Source organism: Cyprinus carpio, chromosome A12, assembly GCF_018340385.1.
Source record: "Cyprinus carpio isolate SPL01 chromosome A12, ASM1834038v1, whole genome shotgun sequence".
NCBI classification, from domain to species: Eukaryota; Metazoa; Chordata; class Actinopteri; order Cypriniformes; family Cyprinidae; genus Cyprinus; species Cyprinus carpio.
This window is the reverse complement of record NC_056583.1, coordinates 13,480,173-13,506,259: the sequence shown is the minus strand read 5'-3', so window position 1 is coordinate 13,506,259 and position 26,087 is coordinate 13,480,173. Positions and strand designations below refer to the sequence as shown.

Sequence of the window (26,087 nt, the reverse complement as noted above, 5' to 3'; positions counted from 1 at the left end):
GTCCCAATGTGCATACTATCCATCCTAAATATATGTGATATTAGCAATTTTCAATACCATTTAGGGCAGATAGGCTGGATTGTGTCCATCTGAATGGGCTGTTGAATCACTGGCTCACTTGATTCATACAAAAACTGATTCATTCAAGGAACAGAACACCGTGTTACTACGCACAGTTGAAATTAATAGCAAAATGTAATGTAACATCAGACTTACCTGATTTTGGGTGAGTAACAACCTGAGAAGGTCTACTATCAATCTGAAGTGAAACTAGTCTGTTGTAACAGGGATTTTCTAAAACACTCTTTATATGATATATATATATCATAAATAAATATATATATATATATATATATATATATATATATATATATATATATATATATATATATATATATATATATATATTTGTAACATGTAAATAGGCTACGTTCGTTGACTTAAGACATAATTTTTCGCCACCTGATGGCGTATTTACGGTGAACCAGTAGTGCACAACACAACGACATTAAAAAAGCAAACATAGGCTCACAACACAATGAAATTAAGCTCACAACACAACGGAAATGCTCCCGACCAATAGGAGGCAGTTGGTCTGCAGAAACGGGCAATAGACTCTATGGACGGACTTCTGTTGGCAAATTGTGCTTTGCTTTTCCTTATAAAAACAATAATAGATCAGTCCAATCACTATTTCAGCAAGACATTGTTACTTTACCAAAGGGTGACCGCTTACTGGAGTAATATAGTTGGTAATATTTGTTGGAAAAAAGTGTGGATGCTTCCACATCTCTTTTTTTTAACCAATAAAGTAAAAGAGATTTCTTTTAAAATAATTCATAAATGCTACCCTGCAAATCAATACATGAAAAAGTTCAAAAAGGATATCTCCTCCAGTTGCTCTTTCTGTGACATCTCTGATGAAACTGTTCATCTCGTTTGGTATTGTCCATTCACGAAAATGTTTTGGCAAGATGTTTTAGGATTTATTAGGTCTGAAATCTATAATGAATGTGTGTTGTATTGGAAGAATGTGGTCCTAGGCTTTGTTGATTTTGACCAATCTAAAAAATGTCATTTTTATGTTATTAATCTGATCTTGTTACTAGCAAAATTCCATATTCATAAATCTAAATATCTTAATGCGAAACCTCTCTTTCTTATATTTGTGAAAGAACTTGAAAAATACTACTTCTCAATTAAGTTGTCTGAGAACAAAAAAGCCTTAAAAACATTATCTATTTGTAACTCTTTTCCTTTTTTCAGTGTCATGTAATTCTCATAATTTGTTAATGTTTAACTTAATTGATTTATATTATTATTCCCCCATTGTTTTGTGTTTTTTTTCTTTTCCTTTTTTGTCTTCTGTTGTTATCTGTTATTACTTGTGTATTGTTTTAAGCATTAATAAAAAAAAAAAAAAAAAAAAAAAGACTCTATGCACGGCACACAGCCTACGTATTTCCTGTGAAATCTCAGGGCTCATAAAGGTTCCGCTCTGTATTCTGCCGCGTGAGTGCATTACCAGCCGCAATCTTTTGTCAATAAACGATGATTATAAAATAATATTTCTATATTTATTTATACATATTACTTTAACAAACTAAGTATACCACAGTAATATAATTAATGAAGAGTTCCATAAACATCCGTGAGGGTGCTTTACACAGCTATTACTGTGTCCCGTTTTGTGAGGCTCCTCAAAGGTTTTTCACACTTTTCCCCTGGATGAAGAAACTCAAAATAAGTGGATTTAGAGTAGTAACGTTAGATGTAAGGATTTCAACATCACTTCTGATACTACAGTCTGCAGGCGCCTCTTCAAGAATAACAAAAGCATGCGAATCTACACTAGGTAAGATCTAAACCCTTATTACTATATTACCGAGCACAATGAAGGCCTATTGTGAATTTTGAAATTATTATTATTTATTTATTTATTGTCACTGTGGTTGCCTGTTTAAAAACCTCTTCTGTGGGTCAAGGCAATACGTGTTAACGGATTAATAGATGATTCACCCAAAAATAAAAATAAAGCTGTCATCATATACTCACCATTATTCGTTGTAAACCCATCTGGCTTGCTTTCTTGTTGTAAATAATGTTACTGGCAGTCAGCTATTTAGACAGACCCCACAGAAGAAATTCATAACGGTTTAGAATGACACGAGGGAGAATAAGCTAAAATCCCAGATAAAATCTTTTTTTTTTTTCTTCACTTGTATGTCAATACATTATACATTTTTAAAGTATCCTTCAGGTTCAGTGTAGGCAAACAAACTTTTTACATTGTTTGGTGTGTATTTTCTGAAAACATGTCTCATCCAATCTAGATTTGAGATGTAGAACCATTTAATGGCCTTTTGGAGAGTTATTGAACCTGCATTCCACATGGTTCGTGAGACCAGAGCAATGCAATGGTAAGTATTGATATTGTATTGTTTGTGACAGAGAAAGAAAATGTTACATTTATTTTCATTTTTTGATGCACACATTACATGCATGTATGATAGTTATTTAAAATTTATTTTGACAGTGTCAGTCTCTGCAGCCCTTCGATGAGTTCCTCCTCTTCAGGGACCTCCTTTCAGTCGGTCTTCCACAGAGAGATCTGGCCTTACACAAAATACTTGCGATGGATTAATTTGGTTTCATTTGTACAGACTAGAATATAAAATGTAAATTAAATATTATGTAAATGCAAATGTATATAACTTTAATATGGTTTCTTGCTCACCAGTGTAATTTAAACATGTAAATATCCACACAAAAATTTTAGAAACTTTGATACTGTGTAATAGTTATGTAAAATACAAATACTAATAACTGTGATTGTGTAATGGTATGTTACTATGTTTTTTTTTTTTTAACACTTTTTTAGGTCAGGCAGATCGCTGGTGACACCACTGTAAACATTATCCTGAGATGAAAAACAAAGGTATAGTGTAAATTAACCATTAAAAAAAAATACAAAATTCCACCAGTCACTACATGTTGCATACATTATGAATGGAGCCATATTCAATATGATTGTGTTTTTGTCTTTTTTTCTGCTAGGACTAATAAAATAGGCATGTTATACATTATGAATAAAGCAAAATATGAAAAGATGATGTAACAATATTAGACACTCTACTCCTACCTTAACCACTCAGCGAGTTTCCTCTCTTGCAAATGACCACCATCCCACTGACAGGACCTGGCTTGACTCTCTAGGCATACCAATGGGACATGTTAATATTATGAAAGTGAAAGTGGTGACATTTGCCAAGTATGGTAACCCATACTCGGAACTGGTGCTCTGCATTTAACCCATCCAAGGTCACACACACAGCAGTGAGAAGTGAACACACCATGAACACACACCCTGAGCAGTGGGCAGCTATATCCAGCGCCCGGGGAGCAACTGAGGGTTCAGTGTCTTGCTCAAGCTGCCCACTGCTTCGGGTTACAAGTCCAACTCTTTAACCATTAGGCCACAGCTGCCCCAATTATTAATCAAAGTTTATTAATTATGTCATTCATTAAAGAATTTGATAATTCTCTCTTACTTACCATTGTTCTAGGTGTGTGCCAGCTCTGCTCCATTCAGTGCAGCTCTGTACAGGAGGAACTGCACTGATTCTCAGTTCCGAATAGTGTGCTGTCTGGTACAGTGCTACAACAGTATGGATGGGAGTCCTTTAAAACAATCTGTAAAGATAATTACATTGGGTTACATATTTAATTGATTTCAGATACATTTTGAATTACTTTCAGTTGCATTTTAAATTGTTACTATATTTAAAATAAATTATGAAGAATAATTAATATTCTATTCTAATAAACATGCCAATAGACTGTAAAGAGATTAGTAATATTTCAAAGTGAAAGTGACATGACATACAGTCAAGTATGGTGACCCATACTCAGAATTCGTGCTCTGCATTTAACCCATCCAAAGTGAACACACACACACTGTGAACACACACGTCCCTATATCTCTTAACCATTTCTGATCTTGTTTGCATTTTAATGAATAGCTTCATCATGTTTGTATTGGGGATCCCTGGAAAACTGCTATATTAAATGTTAACAATTAATTCAAGCTTTATGTCAGACTAAAGCCCCGCTCACACAAAGAATGATAACTATTAAGATAACGATATTAGAGTCCACACCAGCGAACAATATAACAATAAAGTTTATTCTAAGCGCACGCTCGTCCGCTACTTTAAATTCTCGAGCTCATTACAGCAGGATTCTGATTGGCTGCCAATGTTTTTAATCGTTCATCAGCTGAAGAAAAAAAATTCTGAAAGTGATTCCAACTCTATCGTTTCTCTGTGCCTTTATCATTATAGCTTGTGGTGTAGACTCTGCTATCTTTTTTAATACTGAGAACGATTTTTAAAACTATATCTGTATCGTTATCTTTATAGTTATGGTGTGAACGGGCCTTTAAGGTTTATTACAATACATGACAATCTAAAAATGGCAACAGTATTTAAAATACTTCATACCAAGTGAAGAAGTTCCTGTCACAGCAAACACCTATCAGAGCCACCGAAGCAAATAAAAGTGGATTACCGGGAGCTTTGCAGTTATTTCTACTATCTCTTACGAGTTATAAAAAGCTGAGGTGGACGGAGTCTAAATACGCCATAAATTGTCCACAAGGTGACAACACTGGCCCAGGCTGTTGTTTCACAGCCAAAAAAGAAAAAGTAAGAGACGCAATTACAACCAGTCTGCAACATCAATAGACGGCAGCGTTGACAAGCGCTTAATACGATATTGATATATAGATACGATATTACAATAAGTATGCTAAATATCATTCTGCAATTATTTATAATACGTAATAATAATTTAAAAAATAATCAACTGCAAACCGTGCCTATATTTGGCTTTATTGTTCGGGAAGTTTCAGCAATATACCACGCCGGGATGTCAGGTCAGGGAACACACGTAAAATAACATCTGAATCATTTCCAACCGATTCTCTGAAACCAACTGTTCAAACGAACCGACTCACGACATCCCATCACTAGCTGGAATTCGAGCGGGGAAGTGACGCTTTCTTCCAAAGTCTTTCCCCATCCGTATCCGCCGGAACACAGAACTTCGCGCAATTGGAGTCCCTCGATGTCAGTCAGCAGCAGCTTCGGCACCACCTCTTCTGAGTCTCGTCTTTGCTGCACTTGGCGACCATATCGGCCGTCAGGGAGAGAAATACCAACGGGATGAGGGGATCGTAGGCCATATAAACACAAAACGTAAAATGTTTACGATTTCATCGACACGTTGATGTTCAGTTTGCTTTTCGATTGTCGCAGTTATGGTCCCAATCGTATCCCGTCCGTGTGTTTTATCCACCACCGTCTCTAGCCTCGGGAAAATGTACCCGACTATTCTTGATTGCATTTTTTTAGCAAACAAAAGAAGACACTCGAAAAAGCAATAAAAGAGCACGGCAGAAGGATCGGTGAGTTTATCTCTCCGTGTGTTGTGAATGCGCATCATTTATTTTATATTATGGCCAATGTTCGATGGCTTTTAACTAGTTTTTTTTAGTCGGCCCCTTTCTGATTTTTTAAAGCCGGTTCAACTAAAGCAACCAAGAGAAATATAGAGACACTTCATTGAGTTATTCAGCACAGACGTAGATTGATGAGCTGCATATAATTAATGCAATTCAGTAGTTCTAATAGCAGGTAAAGTGTGGAGAGAATCATGAAGATATCCAGAAAAATACCGCTATTTCCATGCCTGGATTGACTGCTATACCTATTGAGACGGTAGGTGCACTGTTAATGCAAAGGCCTACACTGTTTATCACGAAAGTTTAAGTCATGTCAGTAAATAATATTATGCCATTCAATTGTTTTAATTGACATACATTTAGGCACATGACAAATAATAAAAAAGTGTTTTTCTTTTATCTGAGGTCCAGATTTATTAGGGGTATACACATGACAGCTGATTAAATGACACACAATAGAAAAGCTTGGCCATTTTTATATGATCATTGTCAAAAATACATTGTTTAATGGCAATATTTTACTGTTATAGGGGAAACTAAAACAACTATTTTTACCTTATTCATTTTATGTCATACTGCAATTGAATCTGTTCATTCTCAATCTGAACAATTAAGGCCATTACGTGTAAAATCAAATCATAAAATTGAATATGAAAGAAGCCATAAATAATCCCAACATATAAGACAATCACCGCTAGAATTTGCTTTTGAGACAGATATGTGACAGCTGCAGGTCACTACAGTGTCTGCGGAGAAACAAAAACCATACGGAATCTGTTAAACTCCTAGAATATATGTTAAGAAATATGTCAAATTTTAGATAACAAAGAAATTCACTAGACACATTTTAAATGTATGGGATGTTTGTGTAACTTTCAAGAGGCCCAGAGCCTTGGTTAGTTTCTGACTCAGGTATGTTTGAATTTGCAAAAAGTGCATTGATCCAAGTGTTATCAAGTGGGAAATGTTACTCAATATAGGCTTAATGCATATCTATATGTCCTAAATAGGGAGTTGTGGCCCATTGTTGCGTAAGATATACAGTGGTGTAACCTCAGTAGGCCCATTAAACCTCCTTAACGCTACAGTTTTACAGATGTCGCTACAGAGTTTGAGGAAACCTGGGAACATTTTTTATTTCAGCAGACCTCCTGCCACAGTACTAAAGATTGTGGGTTCATTCTGAAAACAAATTAGCTTTTGAAATATTATCTGTTAGTTCAGTGTATTACAGATACATTCTCTTGACAAGGAAGACAATTAGCAGAAAGTGAAAGAATCTTAACTCCTGCTGGCATATTTATATTATATAGATATTTTAGTTGTCTTGAGTGGGGCTTAGACATTGCAACAGACGTTTCCTAGAAAGCTTCTTCACTACACTAAGTACATTAGGAACACTGTACAGTAAGGTCTCATTTGTTAACATTAGTTAATGCATTAGCTATCATGAAATAATAACGACTAATATAAATATTTTTTTACAGCATTTATTAATTGTTGTTAATGTTAGTAAATAACAATACAAATGTTCATTGTTTCTTCATGTTAGTGAATTATCTGTTACCAGATATGACTATTTTTATTTTAGATGTTTTGATAAATGTTGAAATGAACATAAGGTTAATAAATTCTATAACTAATGTAGTTAATTTTAACAAATGAAACCTTATTGTAAAGACTTAAATATATCTGCATGTTTATCAGGTGTAGCTTCATGATGGCCATATATGATTCAAATTAGTCTCAATTATCAGTCCTAATAGATTTTCTATTTTATAGATTTATTTTATTAAAAAAAGTATTAGGTTACAGCTCTCCTAAAATGTTTATTCACTACACTTTTAAAAATAAAGGTTCCAAAAGGGGATTTTTGCAGTGATGCCATACAAGAACCATTTAAGGTTCCCCAAAAAAACTTTTAAGTGTACAGTTCTTAAAGGGCACATATTATGCCACTTTTTACAACATGTAATATAAGTCTCAGGTGTCCCCAGAATGTGTCTATGAAGTTTCAGCTCAAAATATCCCACAGATCATTTATTATATCATTTTGAAAATGCCTTTTTTGAGTGGAAGCATAAACACGGGAAATTAAATGTATTTCTTTAAAGCCAAAGTTGAATTGTCAGCCGCCACTACTCCAGTCTTCAGAAATCATTCTGCTTAAGTTCAAAAGAACGACATTTGTTTGAAATATAAATATTTTGAACATTATGAATGCCACTATTCAGCAGAGATGCATTCAAGTGACCAAAGTTTTAATTTCTTTAAAAAACAACTTACAAACAGTAGTGTACATAATGCTGTTAAGTTTGAAAAAAAAAAACATTTTTTTATTTTTTATTACATGGATCATAATTGTGTGGTCCTATGTTAATTATGGTTCTAAACTTGTGTTGTTTCTAGCATTTTAAAGGACTACTGTAGCATTGAAAGGAGTTGCCACATTTTTCATAGAGCAGCTAAAGTAAACCACAAGTACTGTGGCTCTATCTGTCTTATCTGTTGTGCAAGGAAGTACAACCCACCCTGTCTCTCTGGATGTTATCATCAAATATCAGTACTGTACTCATATTTTACTTCACACGTTCTTGGTAGCAGAAACCCAAGCTGAGCAGAGAATAGCATAGTATTTAACGGGCTAGTGTTTTGTGATCTTGTGCCAGGATTCATCTGCAGACTGTCCTTTTGCATCTAGTCAGAGGTAAAACAAGTGGAACAGATCTACTAATCCATTAATATGCTTCAACTGGTTAAAGCAGAAACGTAAATTGTGTGGAGTTTCCTGTAAGCTGCGGAGTAACGAGGGTTTAAATGTAGATGTTCTTCCACAAGATGCTCTTTGAATTATTCTCAAATCATGCTGGGGAACATGATCATCAGGTTTGACGTAGACTGTCATTGAAGTAGAAGGTGTGCAAACCAAGTACGGAGACATTTTGAAATTATCTGTTAAGCAGTGAATCCAATAAGTAATGAAAACATTTGTATTTGAATAAAAAGCATTTTCACTGTATGTTGCACATAGACCCTCTTTATACTCTCCTGAATCTCTCCTTTAGAGATTTAGAGAGACACTTGCTCTCTGCTGGAATTGGTTTTTATCCTGATTTTGTAATATGTAAATTGTACGTAAGTATACAGTTATATTCATTCAACTCTTCATCAGCATCTCAATCTTGAATGGTAAATTCTTTGGTAATTTGTAGAGTCTAAAGGTCTAAATATGTACCAAGTGATACTTAGCGGTTTAGATATGATTTCCACTTAGTTGAGGAAGGGGCCTTGCCTTTGCCAATATGCTGCCTCGACCCAAATAATTTAAAATAGTTTTGTTTGTTTACTCTTGGGTTGCGGTTCTGTCTCTTAGCCACACAACTGAGCCCCACAGCCAAGCACGAGACTCCCCTGTGTCACATGCACAGTTATAGAAAACATTATGGATGGAAACATTTAACAAAACAGCCAGATACATTTAGTCATGTATTATAAGTTATTTCCAAGATTACTGTTGCATATGATGTATACGCATTCTTCCAACAAATATTTATCATTCCTTTACTTGTAAACCCCTCAGATATGAACACTGCATGGTTGAAGGGTGTAGTACTCTAGTTCTTGGAATTGGTCTTTTACCCGTTGGGTTTCAAAAGACAGTATATTGAAGATCTCCACAGTTGGTGTGTGTTGAGGAGCGGTTGACCTTAAGTGATAGACTTAGTCTTGAGACCAGAGTGCACTAGGAAGTTAAAGGATTAGTTTACTTTAAAATTAAAATTTCCTGATAATTTACTCACCCCCATGTCATCCAAGATGTTCATGTCTTTCTTCAGACGAAAAGAAACATCCCAGGATATTGGTTCATATAGTGGACTTCAACCGTTATCAAATGGTTGAAGGTCCAAATTGCAGTTTCAGTGCAGCTTTGAAAGTGCTCTACACAATCCCAGCCGAGGAATAAGGGTCCTATCTAGCAAAACGATCAGTCATTAAAAAAAAAAAAAAAACATTTATATAATATTTGTATACTGTTGTTTGGAAGTGAACTAATCAGTTAATGTACATTCACTCTGTTGTGCCTCCCAACCTTGTTTGCCAAGGCATGGTTATATAATATAAATTTACTGCTGTTCTAGTGATTTCAGTAGTGCTAACATTGTCACGCAGCACTTTTTGTGCAATAGTTGTTTCAATTGTATGCAACTTTTTTGATTGAGAATCTAGGCAAAACAAATGACCCTTGACTTCGTATTTAGCACACAGTTTCACGGAATATATTTTAATGAACTCTGTGACCCCTTTTCATGAACCCTTCTGACCACCCTGAACCACAATTTTACAAATGGTATGTAGTGCAAGGTTACTGAGTTTGGGGGGAAAGGTCAGGCTTGTTGGCCTCTATGCACATTGTCACCATAGCTGCACTGCCAGATCTGAACTTTGATTTATGGTCATCTTTTATGCTTTGAGGCTGGCTTTGAAAGGGACAAAGACAGGAAAACTAGAGAAAAGAAGGGTAGAAAAGACAGATGGAAGATGCTGAGAGTTAATAGGCTTTTGCTGTACTTGCACTAATTTGCTGTCCTGACATTGAGCAGCAGGTTCTGCCAAATGTCACCATGTTCAGTATTTGGAAACACGAATGAGGGTGAAGGTTTAAAAGTACAGGGGTATTGTGACTTGCTTTCCTTTTTCTTTTTTTTTCTTTTTTTAATATAAATATGTCCTGTAACTCATTCAGTTGAAAGAGAAAAAAAATCAAAAATTCTCAATTAAAGTTGAGATCCAGCACCATTTACTGTGATGTAGCCTATGTAAAAACAAATCTTTAGGGGCCTTATCCATTAAGATATTAAAGCAGCGTGTCTATAATAATTTTACCTTATACCTAAATCTTGCAGGGTTATGCAAAAAAAATCAAGATTAAAGAATTATCTCTTTTAGTTCATGAGTTAGAATTTGATATGACAATGAGGAATCTGCCTGTCTTTAGTGGCTGTTTAAACTTTTTTTTTTTTTTTTTGTACTTTCAAGTGTAGCAGTATGTAAGTCTGGACAAGACCAGGCTTGGACGGAAGTCCAAGATCATAGGAGCATTTTAACTGGTCTTGGACATGTGTTTGAGATGAACTCGGTTATTATAACACCACCAACAAGATATGTTTAACTAGAAGCGCAAAGTTTTGACACATTAAAAAATTACAAAATTTGAAAATTCCTTTTTACTGTTTTTGCTATCATTTGCTACTAAATTCAGTCTAAATTCAATTTATAATTTTAACACAATTTCCTCTCTGCACAAAATTTTATCAGAATCTATGCTGATACCAGTTGCTGATTTTCTGTCAGCATCACAAGTCATAAGTTGGTCCAATGTAGTACATTTACACGACACCCAGCAGCCTCTAAAAAACATGACACCCATCCTTTTCTTATCCACTAACTTGGATAAGGTGAATAATGCACTGTAGCTCTTTCTCCCCCATGACCTACATTCTGTTGTTCTTTTTTGTCAGGAGACTTGATGAACTATCATTAATTATTTATGGCAGTCTTTCGCTCTCATTCAGGCTTCTCTTGTTGTGACATATTTCACATTAAATAATTTAAAGTCCTGGTTTTTGATTGCAAATTGATGCAATGACATGCTTTGATAGTTATTTTTTGGGGGGCTTTTTATTAATATATATATATATATATATATATATATTAAAGATTATTATAGCCAAAGCCAAATCAAAAGTTCTTTTACACAACGATTAAGGAAAATAGGATTTATAAAGCTCATGCAAAACCCCTCAGTTCATTAGCTGCTGAGTGCTCTGCTACGGCGGGTCAGAAAAAGACAGGCTCATTGTAACTCAGCCCACGCCAGCATGTTGACTGGGAGCAGATCCATGAGTTCATTTTTAGCGCTGGCTTGAGTCTCAGTGAGTCTGCCTGGCAACACTTAATCAGTTAGGCTGTTTACACCTGGTATTATCATCCAACTTGGGTGATCTGATCATAAGTGGTCAGCCGAGAAAGACTGCCGTATACACCTGGAATTAACATGCGTCTCCTGTGGCCACTTGTGATTGCATCTCTTACTGAGTGATTGTCACTGCCTGTTGTTAAATCACAAAAATAAAAACATTGCAGTTGTAATGCTTATTGTTATATTATAATACTGAATTATTGTAAAAAAAAGTGATAATATTTTTGTTCATATTGCCCAATCTTACAAACAATAATTTTACATAGAAATAAATAAATAAATGTGTGTGTGTATATATAAATAAATAAATAAATGTGTGTGTGTGTGTGTGTATATTGTCTATTACAGTTAGACACATTTTAGGCTTTTGCATATAATTGTAAATGAATGCTAATTTTGTTGGCAAATTATGAATGTGTGTAAATTGGGCTAAGATTAATCAATTAATAACCCCTTTCACACTACATGAACGCAAACATGTCCCAGGATTGATTCCCGGGATGGATCCCAGGTTAGGGACCTACATTGCCAGGTTCAGTCCCAGAAGTTTCCCAGTGTGAACAAAAGCCAGAACCAATGACGTAATAGATGTGTTGTAGTGATGACACAGTATCGTGCGACTCTTTGAGCGGGTGTTTTTAATGATACGACCCTGCAGTGCCGGAGGGGCTAGTCTGTTTTTTAAATGCAGAGAGTGGCGTTCGCGTAAATTTTTTTTATAAATAAACAAAAATGTGTGCAAACCTGACTGAAGGAGAGTCCACGGAGCTCCTTAGTCTCCTTAGAGATCGTTCACCAGCTCAGTGGAACAGTACGTGATGCGTTTGTGTATGAGCAAATTAAAACCAAAATACAACAGCATGGTTTCTCAAGAGAGAAATCACAGGTAATAAGTAAGCTCAAGTTTTCACCTTGTACATTACACGTCACATCCTGATGTCACATGTCATTACGGGACCTTCAGGGGTTGTGTGTGAACGCATGCACAGATTTTGGGAAATCACTGGCAGTGTGAATTAACCAAAATCTAACAATCCAGAAACAATTCCCGGGACACATTACCCATGTATTTTCTGGGATCTGTGTGTGAAAGGGGCTAATGATTCATTAAAATATTAAATATTGACTAAAAAAAAAACCACACAAAAAAAAACTGCACCGAACAAGCAAAAAAAAAAAGTGTTTTAAAAATTTTACATTGTCACAAATAACAGGAAATCTTTAAAACCTTTTTAATAGTGCAATGGTTGATTAACAGGTGGAAACTTAATTGTTGTTCAGGTTACATCTGGATAGATTAACAACTACTACAAAGGCAAAGTGGTCACATTTGTTTCTGACTTCATCTGAATGTGGAATTAACAAACATTTTGGGAGATTAACACTTATACTCACTGTGCTCTCTCACAGTCCCTCACACCCACATGCAAACTCTTATGTCTGTGCTCTTTGTTGTTGTTTTATAACTAGGTGGTTTCAATCTCTTTGGATTTGCCTTAATGTACTAATGGAAGTCTGACTTTTTGTTCCAGGTCCAGGTGCCCCCACCTCATGGAGAAGGTTGGCAAGGTGTGGAGCAACCTGAAGAAGGGATGTCAATCTCTGCTCCACACAGATGGTGGTTCTCGCATTGAAACGCCACCACAGCTTCAATCGCAAACAGACACAGTATGCCAGAATGTGGACAAGGCCCAGGGAGACAGCACACTGGAGGCTGCTAGTCCCTCTAGCAGTGTGGTGACACTCCCTCTAGTGGCATGGAGGACCAGTGGGAGTGTGACACGTCAGGGCCATAACTGTGTAGTGGATGTACCCCAGATACTAGAGATCACAGTTGAGCAGGGTACCGAAGATGCTCTTGCACCTCTGGGAGTCCGCAGAGACTCTTATTCACGTCATGCACCTTGGAGTGGAAAGAAGAGACACTCATGTTCTACTAAGGCTCAGAGTTCTCTGGAGACCACAGATCGGCGATCAGGCCGGTCTCGGCGCAGACATGGGACTAGTAGCAGCCATGAGGAACTGGAGTCAGGGGCAGCACGCTCCCTACGGCAGCAGATTCATGATACAGTGGGCCTGTGCCTCCCACTGCGCTCATCCTCTCGGAACAATCACCTTCCACCACCCAAACGTAAGATACAAATCACAGAGCTAATGCTGGAGACATGCCCCTTTGCTCCAGGATCAGACCTTGCCCGAAAATGGCACCTGATTAAACAGCACACGTCATCAGTCACAGTGATACCAGTGGATTCATCCTCAGATGCTTGCGGTGCTACCTGTTCATCACCGGAAGATGAGGAGGAGCGCTTGCGTGAAAGAAGACGACTCAGCATTGAGGAGGGTGTGGACCCACCTCCAGATGCCCAAATCCACACAGTGGAGGCCATCACAGCCCCCCTAGCTTCCCTTTATAAGCTGGGACCTAAATTGGCCCCTGGAATAGGTGAGGACCTAGGCGATAGCCGGGGGGCAACTGCAGCTAACTGTGACTCTGAGGACGACGATACCACCACTCTTTGCCTGCAAGCTCGCAGGCCCAAGCAGCGGCACGCTTCGGCCGAGGGTCTCCTGAGCAGCAAGCAAGCGGGCCCTTGGAAAGTACACACTCAGATTGACTTCATCCACTGCTTGGTTCCAGATCTGCTGCAGATCACAGCGCTTCCCTGCTACTGGGGTGTGATGGACCGTTATGAGGCTGAAGCGCTGCTGGATGGTCGACCCGAGGGAACCTTTCTGCTGCGAGACTCTGCTCAAGAAGACTATCTGTTCTCCGTTAGCTTCCGCCGCTATGGCCGTTCGCTGCATGCACGCATTGAGCAGTGGAATCACAACTTCAGCTTTGATGTGCACGACCCTTGCGTGTTCCACGCAGCCACCATCACAGCACTCTTGGAACACTACAAGGACCCTAGCGCTTGCATGTTCTTTGAGCCGTTGCTCACTGTGCCTCTGCACCGGACCTTCCCATTTGGCCTGCAAAGCCTAGCTCGATCAGCCATTTGCAATGGGATCACCTACGATGGCATTGGGGCATTGCCACTGCCCCTTGCTCTGCAGGACTACCTCAGGGAGTATCACTATAAGCAGAGGGTGCGCGTACGCTGGCTTGAGAGGGAGCCAGTCAAGGCCAAGTGAGGCAGGGCAGATACTTCTCAGCTCTCCAATAGGAGTAATCCATTCAGCACTTTGCAGAGGTGGAGGAATTAAAAAATGTTTGGTGGGGGAAAGGGGTTAAATGTTCGGGGTTATATATATGAAAGGAGGGACCTGAAACTGAACACGATATATAAGCTTCTAACATTTTTTGTTATTAATCTAGCAAACAAAGAAAATATATATACAGTGGCTCTCCAGTGTGCACATTTCACTACAGCTTCTGGACTAGGATGAAGCAGCAGAGGTCTTAGTCTCATTTTCCCTACTCCCATGGCTGTGCTCTAGGGGAAATCTGCAGATACAGATATTTTCATGCCCCTCCACTCTTTCACGTCTTGACTATGTGATTTATAGCCATTTCGCTTTATTTCTGTTGTACCGTTCACCTCCCAACCTGTCCTTAATTTTCTTCCATTAAATTTGCATTGTTAAAGCTTATTCAAAGTAATAATGTGGACAAATTCTGAGGGGTGATGTTGCTTTTTCAGCTTCTTTCACCATCCTTTGCTTTCATGGTGCTCTGTCAGTGGTTCCCATGGTAACATTCTGTGCTCATTCCGTGGTCAGAGGAGGAGGCATTCTAGAGCAGGAAATAGAAAGGCTTTCGCCCTGCTCAGAGAACAATACAGAGTAATCCATGAAAGATGGATTGACCTTAAACTATGTGTCCAGACAGCTTTTGGGAATGCGCTGCAGAAGGGCTCTTTGACGTTCTGCTTCCTTGCGCTTCCGGGAAGCGATAAGGATGATGGTGCACAACCTGACGCGGTGTGATGTGAGAGCGCTTGGTTTTCAAAAAACACAGTTACTCACACTCTGCATTCTGTTGCTGTCTATGTTTTGTAATCATGAATTCCTACCACTAATTGCACAGGGGGGGTAACTAATTCTGTATCATATTTTTTGTATTGTTGTGAATGGTCTATTAGCACCCTGGAAGTTGGGCGCTGATTCAGAGCACTTTAACTTAACTGTGCTTATGTTAGTGGGTGCAGCAGGGGCAATACATAAACCTGCTACACTGGGACCATTGTTGTTAGGCATAAACACCCTCCTATACAGGAATAAACAGTCTATGCTCACTTTGTCTAACCCACATTGTTTTAGAGAGGACAGAGTAAATTTTGATGTGACCCCATCAGTGCCATTGGATTTGGGTCAAGCTGGCTTGTTTGGCTTGATTTTGGGAAGATGTAATAATTGATCTGTATATTTAGGTTTACCAGATTCTTTTTTTTTTTTGGAAAGCAACTAGGAGGAAGGTTCAGGATTTAAATAGAGTATAATCACATTATTGGCCCCTATGCCAAGACCAGCTTCGTGATCGCTTTAAAATCAGCCATATCCACACTTGAAATTCTTGACTAAATTTGACTTTCAAATGTCATAGGTGTTTTGATGAATGCTGGAAAAAGGATAAGACAGATTTATAACTTTTGTGCCGTTTGCCCCATCTGCTTAGTCTCAAAAGAGACCTAGATCACTTAAGTAGTGTGCCTTCATACATCTAAAGCTTTTAGTTCATCATATGGTGCATTCAGTGGATGTGTTACTAACAGTGGTCCAACTGGAAAAGACATGTTTTCCATTGACTGTTCCTGCCAATGGCACTGTGAGACATCCTCTTCATGGTCTTGGTGCAGATGTATGATGTATTTTGAGTACTGCTAGAGATATGACTATTGATTCCCACATCTTTCTGACTTGTTTTCAGTTGATGAGATCAAGTAGAACTGCCAAATGCTAAGCTCAGGCTCACAACACCTAAACAGCAGTGCAGTACTGTGCAACTATAACCAGCTTGTGTGGATGTGTGTGAGTGTGTTGCACTGCCCCTGAACTCCCAGTCAACCATAAGAGACTTCTGCTGACATAAAAAGTTTTGTGTTATCTGCTCCTCCCAGGCAACACTAATTCACAGTCTATCCTAATGCATTTAAAGTCGTCTTCCTGCACGTTATCCTGTTGAGTCTTTTTGATGTCAGGGTCATCCTGGGAGAATTCAAAGACACAAGGAGAGAGCTTTGGGGCGATGCTGACTCATTACTGTGTGATTTGATCTCCCTCACCTCAACTCTTTCTGTAAGGTGTGGGTGAAATTAGTGCAATTTAGACAGATCCTTGGCTTAGATGGAGGTTGTGAAGCAGGTATCAGGTTAACATGGCATCTGAAAGGGCCAGCTGTCCAGCTTACCGCTCACCTGTAAAAGTGTCATGCTTGGCTTTGCTCCAGACACTCCTCACTGCACTAACTCATGAAACTTGATATGTACCTACCTATACCTGTGTGTACAAATTTTCTTCAGGGGTGGAATGTTTGCTCATTCAGATTGGGGCAGAGATGGGGTCCTGGTGCCTACCAGTTTTCCCTACTTTTACTAAAGACGAAATGGATTAAAATGGATATATACAGATTTTAAAATATTTTTTAATATTAGTAACTGTAAAGAAATGCAATAATGTTCCTGGGCTTAGCTCTAATGGTGACCCATGTGAAAGCTGATGTGAATTGTCTGAGAGGTCCTTTGAAATTGTCTTCAGGTTAGGATCATTGTGTTCACATCATGACAAAAAATGGATATGGTGCAATGTGTCATAAAGGTGTGTGAGAGAAACTATAGATCAATGTGACCAAAGGTTTAAGTTTGGTGAAAAATTGCCAATTTGATAGCTTTTAGACACCATCCTCACAAAATTGTTTCAAAAAGGTTCCAAGATAAACATTTTCAAAGTTTGACTGGGCCTTGTTTTAGACCCTAAAGGTGCTAACTGGCTCACTGTATGGATTTATTAACTTTCAGAAGTGCCTTTTCTTAAATTTACTCATCCTTTCCTCAAGTAACCCAACTGTAATGGTCACCAGTCTAGTTAATTTGCATGTTGCAGCAAATTAAAGCAAACTTCCCTGTTGTAGAAAATGCAACATTAGTTTTATTTTATTTTTTCATTCAGGTCTGTAGTTGTGTGCCACAAAAAGTTTAAAAAAAGTTTAAAATACCACAAAGAACAAGTGTACACAACGCTTTTAATCCCCTATATTTTATTACCCAATTTAATGTCTGGATTTGCTGTTTATCTGTTCACCAGAACAATGTAGTTAAACATGATTATGAAATATTTATAGACCATCAGGTGTATGATTTTATTGGTCAAAATAGATGGAGACTTTCTCACAGATCACAAAGCAAGATGAAAAGTCATGATTCTCAAATGTGATACTAAGGCTTGGACTGGCAGTGAGTGACCTCACATGATATGCGCCTGTCAGAAGCCTTGTTGGAGTAGCTGAAATGTCTTTTAGAAAAAAAAAAAAAACTGTTAAAATGTTCTAAAGTCATTTTGTGTGCAGAGCCTCGCACAGTACCAAAAGGAAGTTTTCTGTTCAATGTTATTTGATACGTTTCTGTACACAAACTATAGGGAGGTTGTGTTCAGCAATGTTTAGATGGAAATAAAAGACTGACTGGTTGTCTGAATTGTATTAAAATCACAAGCATCACCATGGTAACTATGTTACCGTAAAGCTCTATATGCACATTTGTTTTTGAGAAAGGGGCTGAAGGTGAGGTTTAGGACTGGGTGACGGTGCTTGACAATGATTAGACTTGAGATGACTTTTGCGCCACCCATGACCTGCCTCTGTATTTCTGATTGGACCCTTGGGACTAGCCCCTCAGAACACTTGCTGAAACATGCACCATGGATTATCTGGAGTGACGTGGTTATCACTGTCCCTCACCATCTTAAATGTTTCAATTATTATTTTATTTTTATACACTGCCCAAGGTTTGTATTGTATGATGTAATTACTCACACTTGATGTCCTTTCTCTCATCTTTCCTTCATTCTCTCTGATGTACAGTTAATGGTGCCTACTCCCAGGCTGTTACTAAGTTGCTCTGTTGTATTATTATTATTTTTTTTTTTTTACTTTGGGTTACAGTTTGCTGTTTTTGGGGGGCAGAGGGTTGCAGATCTGCTTGCCCCTCTTTCACCAGTATCTGTCACTCTTGGTGCTCTTGGCTTTTGCTTCATTGTCTTAATATTCAAAAATAAAAGTGTTGTATGTGTAATGTGTTTTCCCGTTTCCTTTTTTTTTTTTTTTAGCACACTATGACATCAGGTTGCTTTATATTGCTTCTAAATAAATATCTATGAAATCTGGGTCTTGAAAAAAAGAATTTCTGAAATGTTATGTTGAAATATTTGAAATTGTCACTTCCATTAATTTTAGTCTGAGGGATAATAGGTTGGTAAATGAATTCTTTATCCTGAAAATTGTTTATTTTACATCACGTTTTTGTTTTTAGTTAGCCTTTGATATCATAGATATCATCATAATGTCTTATTAAAAATGTAGTGCGTTGAGGAAAGGGATCTTTCATGACACTGGAACTGAAGGCAGAGTCAGGTTGTCATGTGCCTCTGCAGTGTGTTCTGTTGAAGTCAGGTAAAAATAGTAAGTGGGCTCAGTGTATCTGCAGCAGACCATTTTAATAACTGAAAGTCTGCATTGATTGAGGAAGAGATGGGAGGTAGGTGGGAAATATGATGCAATCTCTAAATCTAATGCGTTGGTTATATCAAACCAGTATTATTATTATTAATGCACATCTTACCAATTTTGCATTAACCTATGTTCCATGTGTTTCTATCAAATGTGGGTAAGTGTGTAGGGACCTCCTGGAGTTCAGTATGGTTGGAGCCTGCCTTTTAGACACTGCACTGTGCTATAAATATACCCAGACATAGGCCTTGCCAACAGTAAGAAGTTCACAGTAAGGTTCTCGTGGTCTTGTGGTAGCCACAATGGAATAACTGTTCAGGTCACATCTGCTTCATGTGGTCTTTTCATGCAGCTCAAATAAGGTAAGAAAAGAAATAATCCTGCTAACCTTTCTAGCAGTCAAGACCTAAACACTCATTTTAAAGATTATTCTTCTATCTTCTGCTAGTGAATTTTGACTTTTAGAAAAATAAAAATCCTGTTCATTTACTTTCAGGGCCTCTGTAATGCTCAGCTTTACCCACTTGTGGCTTAAAATACTTTTCTACATGAAGGCTGTTTCGTAAGTTCATAGAAAAGGTCCCAGGTCACTCACCTCTTATTGCTGGACCCAGTTTTGAGATTCCCTCCTCATCGACTCTGATACTATAATATGTAGTCAGTTCATCATTAAGGCTCTCCATCTCTTTCACGGAAACGGGGAGGGCAAGGGTCGGGTTGCATTCTGTCCTCTGCACGCCTGTCTGGCTGGCGTTTGTAAGACACCCGTGTAATGGGCAGTGGACTAGCAAATGACACGCAGTAAACCTTTTCATCAAACAGTCCACATCAACTAGATTGTCCACTAGAAATAGGGTATAGAAATTAAGTATGTTTTCTAAATATTTAAAAGTCTGCTTTTTGATGGACTCCCAGAAGTCTACGATTTGCTATTGATTAAGGGTTCTAAGAATTAGCTGTTCTTACACTCACACACACACACACACAGGCGCTGACAGGAGCAGATCTCTTGAAGGTCATGTTAAGTTCTAGTGTGTGGACACCAAAGCGGGATTTGTGCCAAATGAAATTCTGCACTGTAGATGCCACATTTTCAGAAGTCATTCATACATAATTATATAAAGAGCCTCAATTTTCCATGTGTAGCTTATGTGAGAATTTTCTGTCAACTTCTTAAAGGAACAGTTAACATAAGAACGAAAATTCTGTTGTTACTGTTGTTTTAAAGCTTGTATGACGTTCGTGGGTGGAAAATTCAGAACTGCAGGCCTACTTTAAATACAATGAGAACAGACGGAAGATTTCGAGCTTCAGAGAGATCGCAAAAGCACCATGAAGGTCTGGGATTGTGGCCTAGGCCTACAACTCGTGCACTATATTCAAATCCTTATAAAGGTATGCGATATCTTACCGAAATTCAAGTTGTTGTTCAGGGTTCAAGATAACGAGCAAATCCTTTTTATGTTTCGGTTATGTCGATTCATTCCCGAATCGATCTGATTCGTGGGTTCAACTCACTGATTCACTTGGTCACAGCAGTTACTGCGTTCACTGAGTTAACTGGAGGGAAATTTATATTTGAATAACAGCTTAAATTTCGACATGTTCTTCGCACACAAAGACTTGTATCAGAGGAATTTAGTGCACGAGGTCATATGAACCGCATTCATGATACGTTTGACAGTAAGTTTCCAGCCATGAGTTTGGAAAGACATGAAGGCAAGTAAATATTTATATACATTTTATTCCGTTTAGAGTTTTTTGAATTTTTTGGTTTCGATGTCTTAATTATTCTTGTGCTTCCCTTTGTATCCAGCAGGTGTCGGTGCAGTTTAATAGACAGACACCACGCCACTGCTCCATCGCAATTAGGAGGTGAGAGCTGCAGGTTGCTCTGATGCCATTACTTTACTTTTGTAGTAAACTCTTGGACCTGTGTTCTATCTTATATTTTGGTATTTTGTTTATTGGTATATGTGACAGGTGTATATGGATCAAATAATTGGAACCTTAGTGTCCTGGAATTTTCGTTTGGATGAAAAGCTCACACAATATAAAAAAATGACTAAGATATGAAGATAATTCATAATTATGGTAGGAGTATATTATTTTATGCTTTTTCCCCCCTGAAGCCTGGGTTCAGTTCAAAGACATGACTTTGTGGAAAGCATGTCAAATGGGGAGAGAGTGGTCAACTAAAAACTAAGTGTTCTCATCTCTATGTCGCAGTGCAGCTGCTGCATGGATGCTGTTGCTTAGCAACCAGCGCCTCACCAGAAGCTGCTCATGGTTATGCAAGTCCTCTGTCTTTCTAGCTGTCTCTCTTGATTCGTCTTCATTTGTTTCACATCTAGGCACTCTTCATTAGGGTATTTTATCTCCAGATCTGCCCTACAGCATGTTTTAATGTTGATGGCTGCAGTTGGCCTGACGTAACCTTGTACATGAAAGACTGGTGGACTTTGTGATTCGAGGATTGGATGCAGGATGTGGGAGTAATTGTCTGAAGAGGGAAGATCTCAGTTTTATTTTTTTATTGTACGTATGTGTTTGGGCCTGCAAACGTTTGCTTTTGTGTGCCTATGGACTCTACAAGTCTTCATCAGATCAGACTACAGGTGTGCTGAGTTGCTGAGCAACTACTCATGATGGATTGATGTCTGTGTCTTGAATAAACAGTCAGATAAACAGATGTCATATAGACAGTAGAGTGGAAATGGCCACATTTCCACATTTTAGTAAGAAAATGCTAGGGTGTTGTGGGTCCATTCCCCAGTGTAACTAGAATGTTCTGAATGATTGCTAGATGGTTACCCGTGTGTCCTAGATAGTTGCTAATGTGTTGCTGAATTGTTGGTGATCTAGATGGTTGCTGGTGGTTGTTAGGATGTGTCATGTGTGCCATCCAGGTACTGACCAGTCTCAACCCTGCTTAGCTTCAGTGGGCAACCAGTCTTGGGATACAGGGTGCTATAGCTGTGGTAACTGGTTGTATACATGTGCAATGCTAGGTGTTCTAGGTAGTTGCTAGGGTGCTCTGGATAGTTGTTAGGATTTTCTGGGTGGTTGCTAATATGTTGTTAGGATGCCCTTGGTGGTTGCTTGTGCATTGCTAAGTCATTGCTAGTGGAACCCCTGGTTCTACTAGCCTCACTTTCTCAGAGCGGGATTCGAACTGGCCTTTCTGGCATGGACCACAGCCTCTTGTGATCAGTGGAGTGAGGTTTACAAACACAGCTCTAACCAGTTGGATTCTGTTACACTCACCCCCTAAACCTCACTTGTATCCGGGTCACGGCATAGTCTTACTTGAATCACTTGCTTCGAGTGGGATTCGAACCAGCATTTCCAGCATGGGAGGTGGATGCACTAACAAGGATGCTAAAGAAGCCTCTAGCGTCAGTTGCTAGAGATCAGGGGAGTGTGATTTACCAACATGGTCCTTATCAGCTGGCCTCTGTTACTCTAGGCTGTTCTGGTAGTTGCCACTGTGTTGCTTTTTGACATGAGTTAAAAGAGCCTGTGTGATTCAAATGTAGGGTCCCTTTAATGTTAGTTTAGAAATTTGTACAAACCCCATCTCCTAGAAAGTAAACATGCTTCCAGCATGTCCTGCTGCTCTGTGTTCTCCATGCAGGACCATGCTTATTGTCTCCCTCATTACATTATGCCATGAGCTCTCCCTTTCTCTCTCTCTCTCTCACCCCCTCCTGTCCTCTCCACGCCCAGTGATGGTGAATCAGGCCACCCACTTGGGTGCTTTGAACTAGAACAGCAGCCTACTTCGCAGTATAATTAGAGCTAAAACCAGAGAGAGGTGTGTGTGTATGTGTGAGTGAGTGTTGAGGGAGAAAAGGTGGCCTTGGACGTGTCACTTTGTCTTGAACTTTGAAAAGGCTGTTCATTTTGGCGTGAACAGCGGAGTGACAGTAAAATGCATATCCATCTCTCTCTCTGCAGGAGGTTGCGTGAATGGGTGTGATTAAGAAGATGGAAGATTATGACCCCTCCGAGTGGGCATACAGAGCCGGGGACTGTGTGCACAACTGCTGATGGGGAGAAGGAAGCTGTGGAATGAAATTGAGATAAAGCTGGATGGACAAGATGCTTAGAGCAGAGAAACAGGGGAGGAGACTAGTCTCCTTCGAAGGAAACGCTTCTCTTCACACATTTTTAGTTTCATAATAGGGGTCAGTGAGTGCAGAAGAGTTGGATTACATTAGCGCCGCATTATGGGCCAAGCTTTTGCAGCACACATACATGTGAGCAATACAAATTAAAAATAGGTGAATAGCGCAAATTGCTTTCAGATAATAAAATGGTTCAACCTGTTATTATGACGTCACAGGGGAGTCAAGAGAACATTTAGGCACATCTGATGTTTCTGGGTATTAGTGTTCATTTTAATGAAATAGCATGTTAATGGAAGGCTGCAGAATATTGAAAAAGTGTCAGCACACAGAGAATACTGTGTGGACAATGAACTGTGTTATGAAATGAAAATGCATGTAGAAAATGTTGCACTTTTACACACAAACCCACTGATTTCTGCTCCTTGCTTTTCATGGAATTCCAGAGAAGCATCCATATTTTAGCTAGTTGTTTTTGTGTATTTTCCTGTAAAATTTGCCAAGGAGGTCTATATAATACCTGTAGAAAGCTATTGATTAGCATTTCCATTCATCTCAATGGGACCTGTTCAGCACAGGACCATTGGTATTTGGTATTCACCAAATATTAAGATGTGCTTGAATATTTAGTTTCCACCATCATTCACGAACAGCTTCTCAAAAGGAAAATGTAGGGCAGGCCTTTTCGTCCATTGGGAATTGATTGGATCATTGGATCACGTTTGTTTGCTTATTGAGAGGTTGCTATATGAAGGGAGTTATTGTCCAACCCTCACACTGGTGCATCATCAGAGAAGAGATGTTCTTCTGTGGAATTAGGCAGAAGATATTTTGAAGAATGTTGTTAACCAAACAGTTTGTACACATTGGCTTCCATTGAATTTTTGCCTATACATTGGAAGTGAATGGGAACTGAAACGTTGTGGTTACCAACAATCTCAAAAATATATTCTATTATGTTCCAATAACTCCTTCCCTATAGCAACCCCTATAGGTTCCCTATTGGGTGGTCTATTTTCTTATAACAGTCTCAGTGTGATTTAGCTCACCAGACTGCAGTTAGTGAACACTGAGGGTCAAGTGCATATATGAAACCCTCTGCTTCACATATGAACCTTTATTAGCTGAGTGGTGTTGGTGCTGTTTCATGAATTTTGATGTTTATCAATCTCTCAGTCAGTAGTGGCAGGTGTAAAGCTTTGAGTGCTGATGCTGTTTGCATCTCAACCAGCAGAGGTCACTAAAGAGCTCTGCGAAGGAGACGGAACTCTTCAGGGAAATAGTGTGAGATATTTCTGCATGCGTATAATGAGTGAGTGCGTGCATGTGTGCGCATACTTCCTGTCTCAGCAGGTTTGTTGTTCAAAGTACCTCTTTATTATCTTTAACCTCTTTTGGTGCCCTCCTCCACTCAATGTGTAAGCAATGCAGTCTAAGGACTACTAGCTCCGCAGTCAGGGACAGACAGTGAGAGGAGGAGGAATTCTGATCCGCACAGAGCACATCCTAAAAGATGCTCAGACTGGATGGAATAAAACAAGAGGGAATGAAGAGCAAGGATTTGGAATCTCTATATGAAGTCATACTATCTTATATAGTAGAATAATGAAAATTGATCTTTCCATATATGTGTGTGTGTGTGTGCCTTATTTTTACTAAAGAACTCTTTTTTTTTTTTTTTTAAAGAGACAAGAAATTGCAAAAGCTGTTTTGCTTCAGTAACCAGTTTTACATTAGTGACGCAGCACAGCACAACATAACCCATATTTAATGTAGCATGTAACGTTTTCTTTCACCTTGTGTCATTTCATGGTTTTGTAGGATAAGGGCATGTCAGGCAACCATTCACCTAATTTGGCTAGTTTGACAGATGTATTTGCATGTTTTTTGCAGGTTTACACAGTGAAGTGTTTTCCCCTCACTTTGAAAAGTTGCTAAAGTTTATATACACTACCGGTCAAACGTTTGGGATCAGTAAGACTTGTAATGGTTTTAAAAAGAGCCTCTTATGCTCATCAAGGCTGCATTTATTTGATCAAAAATACAGAAGAAAAAAAGACAGTAATCTTGCAAAATTGTATTACAATATAAAATAATGGTTTCTAATTTAATATCCTTTAAAATATAATTTATTTCTGTGATGCAAAGCTGAATTTCCATCAGCCATTACTCCAGCATAAAGTGTCACATGATCCTTAAGAAATCATTATAATACGCTGATTGTGAAGTCAGGTTGTTGATTGTATAATATACAGTTGTGCCAAATATTTTTTGGAAACTGTAATACTTTTGTCAGGATTCTTGGATGAATAAAAAGTTTAAAAGAGCAGCGTTTGTTCAAAATATAAATCTTTTCTAACAATATAAATCTTTGCTATCACTTCTTAAAAAATTAACACATCCTTGCTGATTAAAAGTTTTAATTTCTTTCAAAAAAGAAAGAATAAAAATGTTCTGACCCCGAACTTTTGAACTGTAGTGTATATTGTTAGAAAAGATTTCTTTCTTAAATAAATGCTCTTCTTTTTAACTTTTCAAGATTTCTGAAGCATCATGTGACACTGAAGACTGGAGTAATGATGCTGAAAATTCAGCTTTGCATCACAGGAATAAATTAGATTTTAATGTATATTAAAATAGAAAAAAAACATTTTACATAATAATAATATTTCACAATATTACATTTTTTCCCCTGTATTTTTGATGAAATAAATGCAGCCTTGATGAGCATAAGAATCTACTGTAAAAAACATTAAAAATCATTCAGTAGTGAATGTATAGCAGTTT

The 26,087-nt window shown here is 38.3% G+C and overlaps 1 protein-coding gene and 1 long non-coding RNA gene across 6 annotated transcripts; one reads left to right on the top strand and one right to left on the bottom strand.

Annotated features, from left to right (window-relative positions):
• Nucleotides 1-1,404: 1,404 nt before the first annotated feature.
• On the bottom strand, nt 1,405-4,874 carry LOC109099606. Of its 2 annotated transcripts, XR_006161352.1 has the most exons (4): nt 4,503-4,874; nt 3,556-3,693; nt 3,143-3,212; nt 1,405-2,616 (listed from the first exon to the last, which is right to left on the bottom strand). It is a non-coding gene; the product is annotated as an uncharacterized LOC109099606 (long non-coding RNA). The 2 variants fall into 2 exon arrangements; XR_006161351.1 differs by having other exon boundaries at nt 1,405-3,212.
• A 154-nt stretch (nt 4,875-5,028) lies between these two features.
• LOC109100199 (suppressor of cytokine signaling 5-like) lies at nt 5,029-18,736 on the top strand. 4 transcript variants are annotated; one of them, XM_042767660.1, is made up of 3 exons: nt 5,030-5,467; nt 5,685-5,780; nt 13,037-18,736. In XM_042767660.1, the coding sequence occupies exon 3, from the start codon at nt 13,056-13,058 to the stop codon at nt 14,640-14,642; it is 1,587 nt and encodes a 528-aa protein (XP_042623594.1). In that variant the 5' UTR covers nt 5,030-5,467; nt 5,685-5,780; nt 13,037-13,055; the 3' UTR covers nt 14,643-18,736. The 4 variants fall into 4 exon arrangements, with proteins under 4 accessions (XP_042623596.1, XP_042623595.1, XP_042623594.1 ...); XM_042767662.1 differs by lacking the exon at nt 5,685-5,780 and having other exon boundaries at nt 5,029-5,258; XM_042767661.1 differs by lacking the exon at nt 5,685-5,780 and having other exon boundaries at nt 5,029-5,467.
• Nucleotides 18,737-26,087: the final 7,351 nt, after the last annotated feature.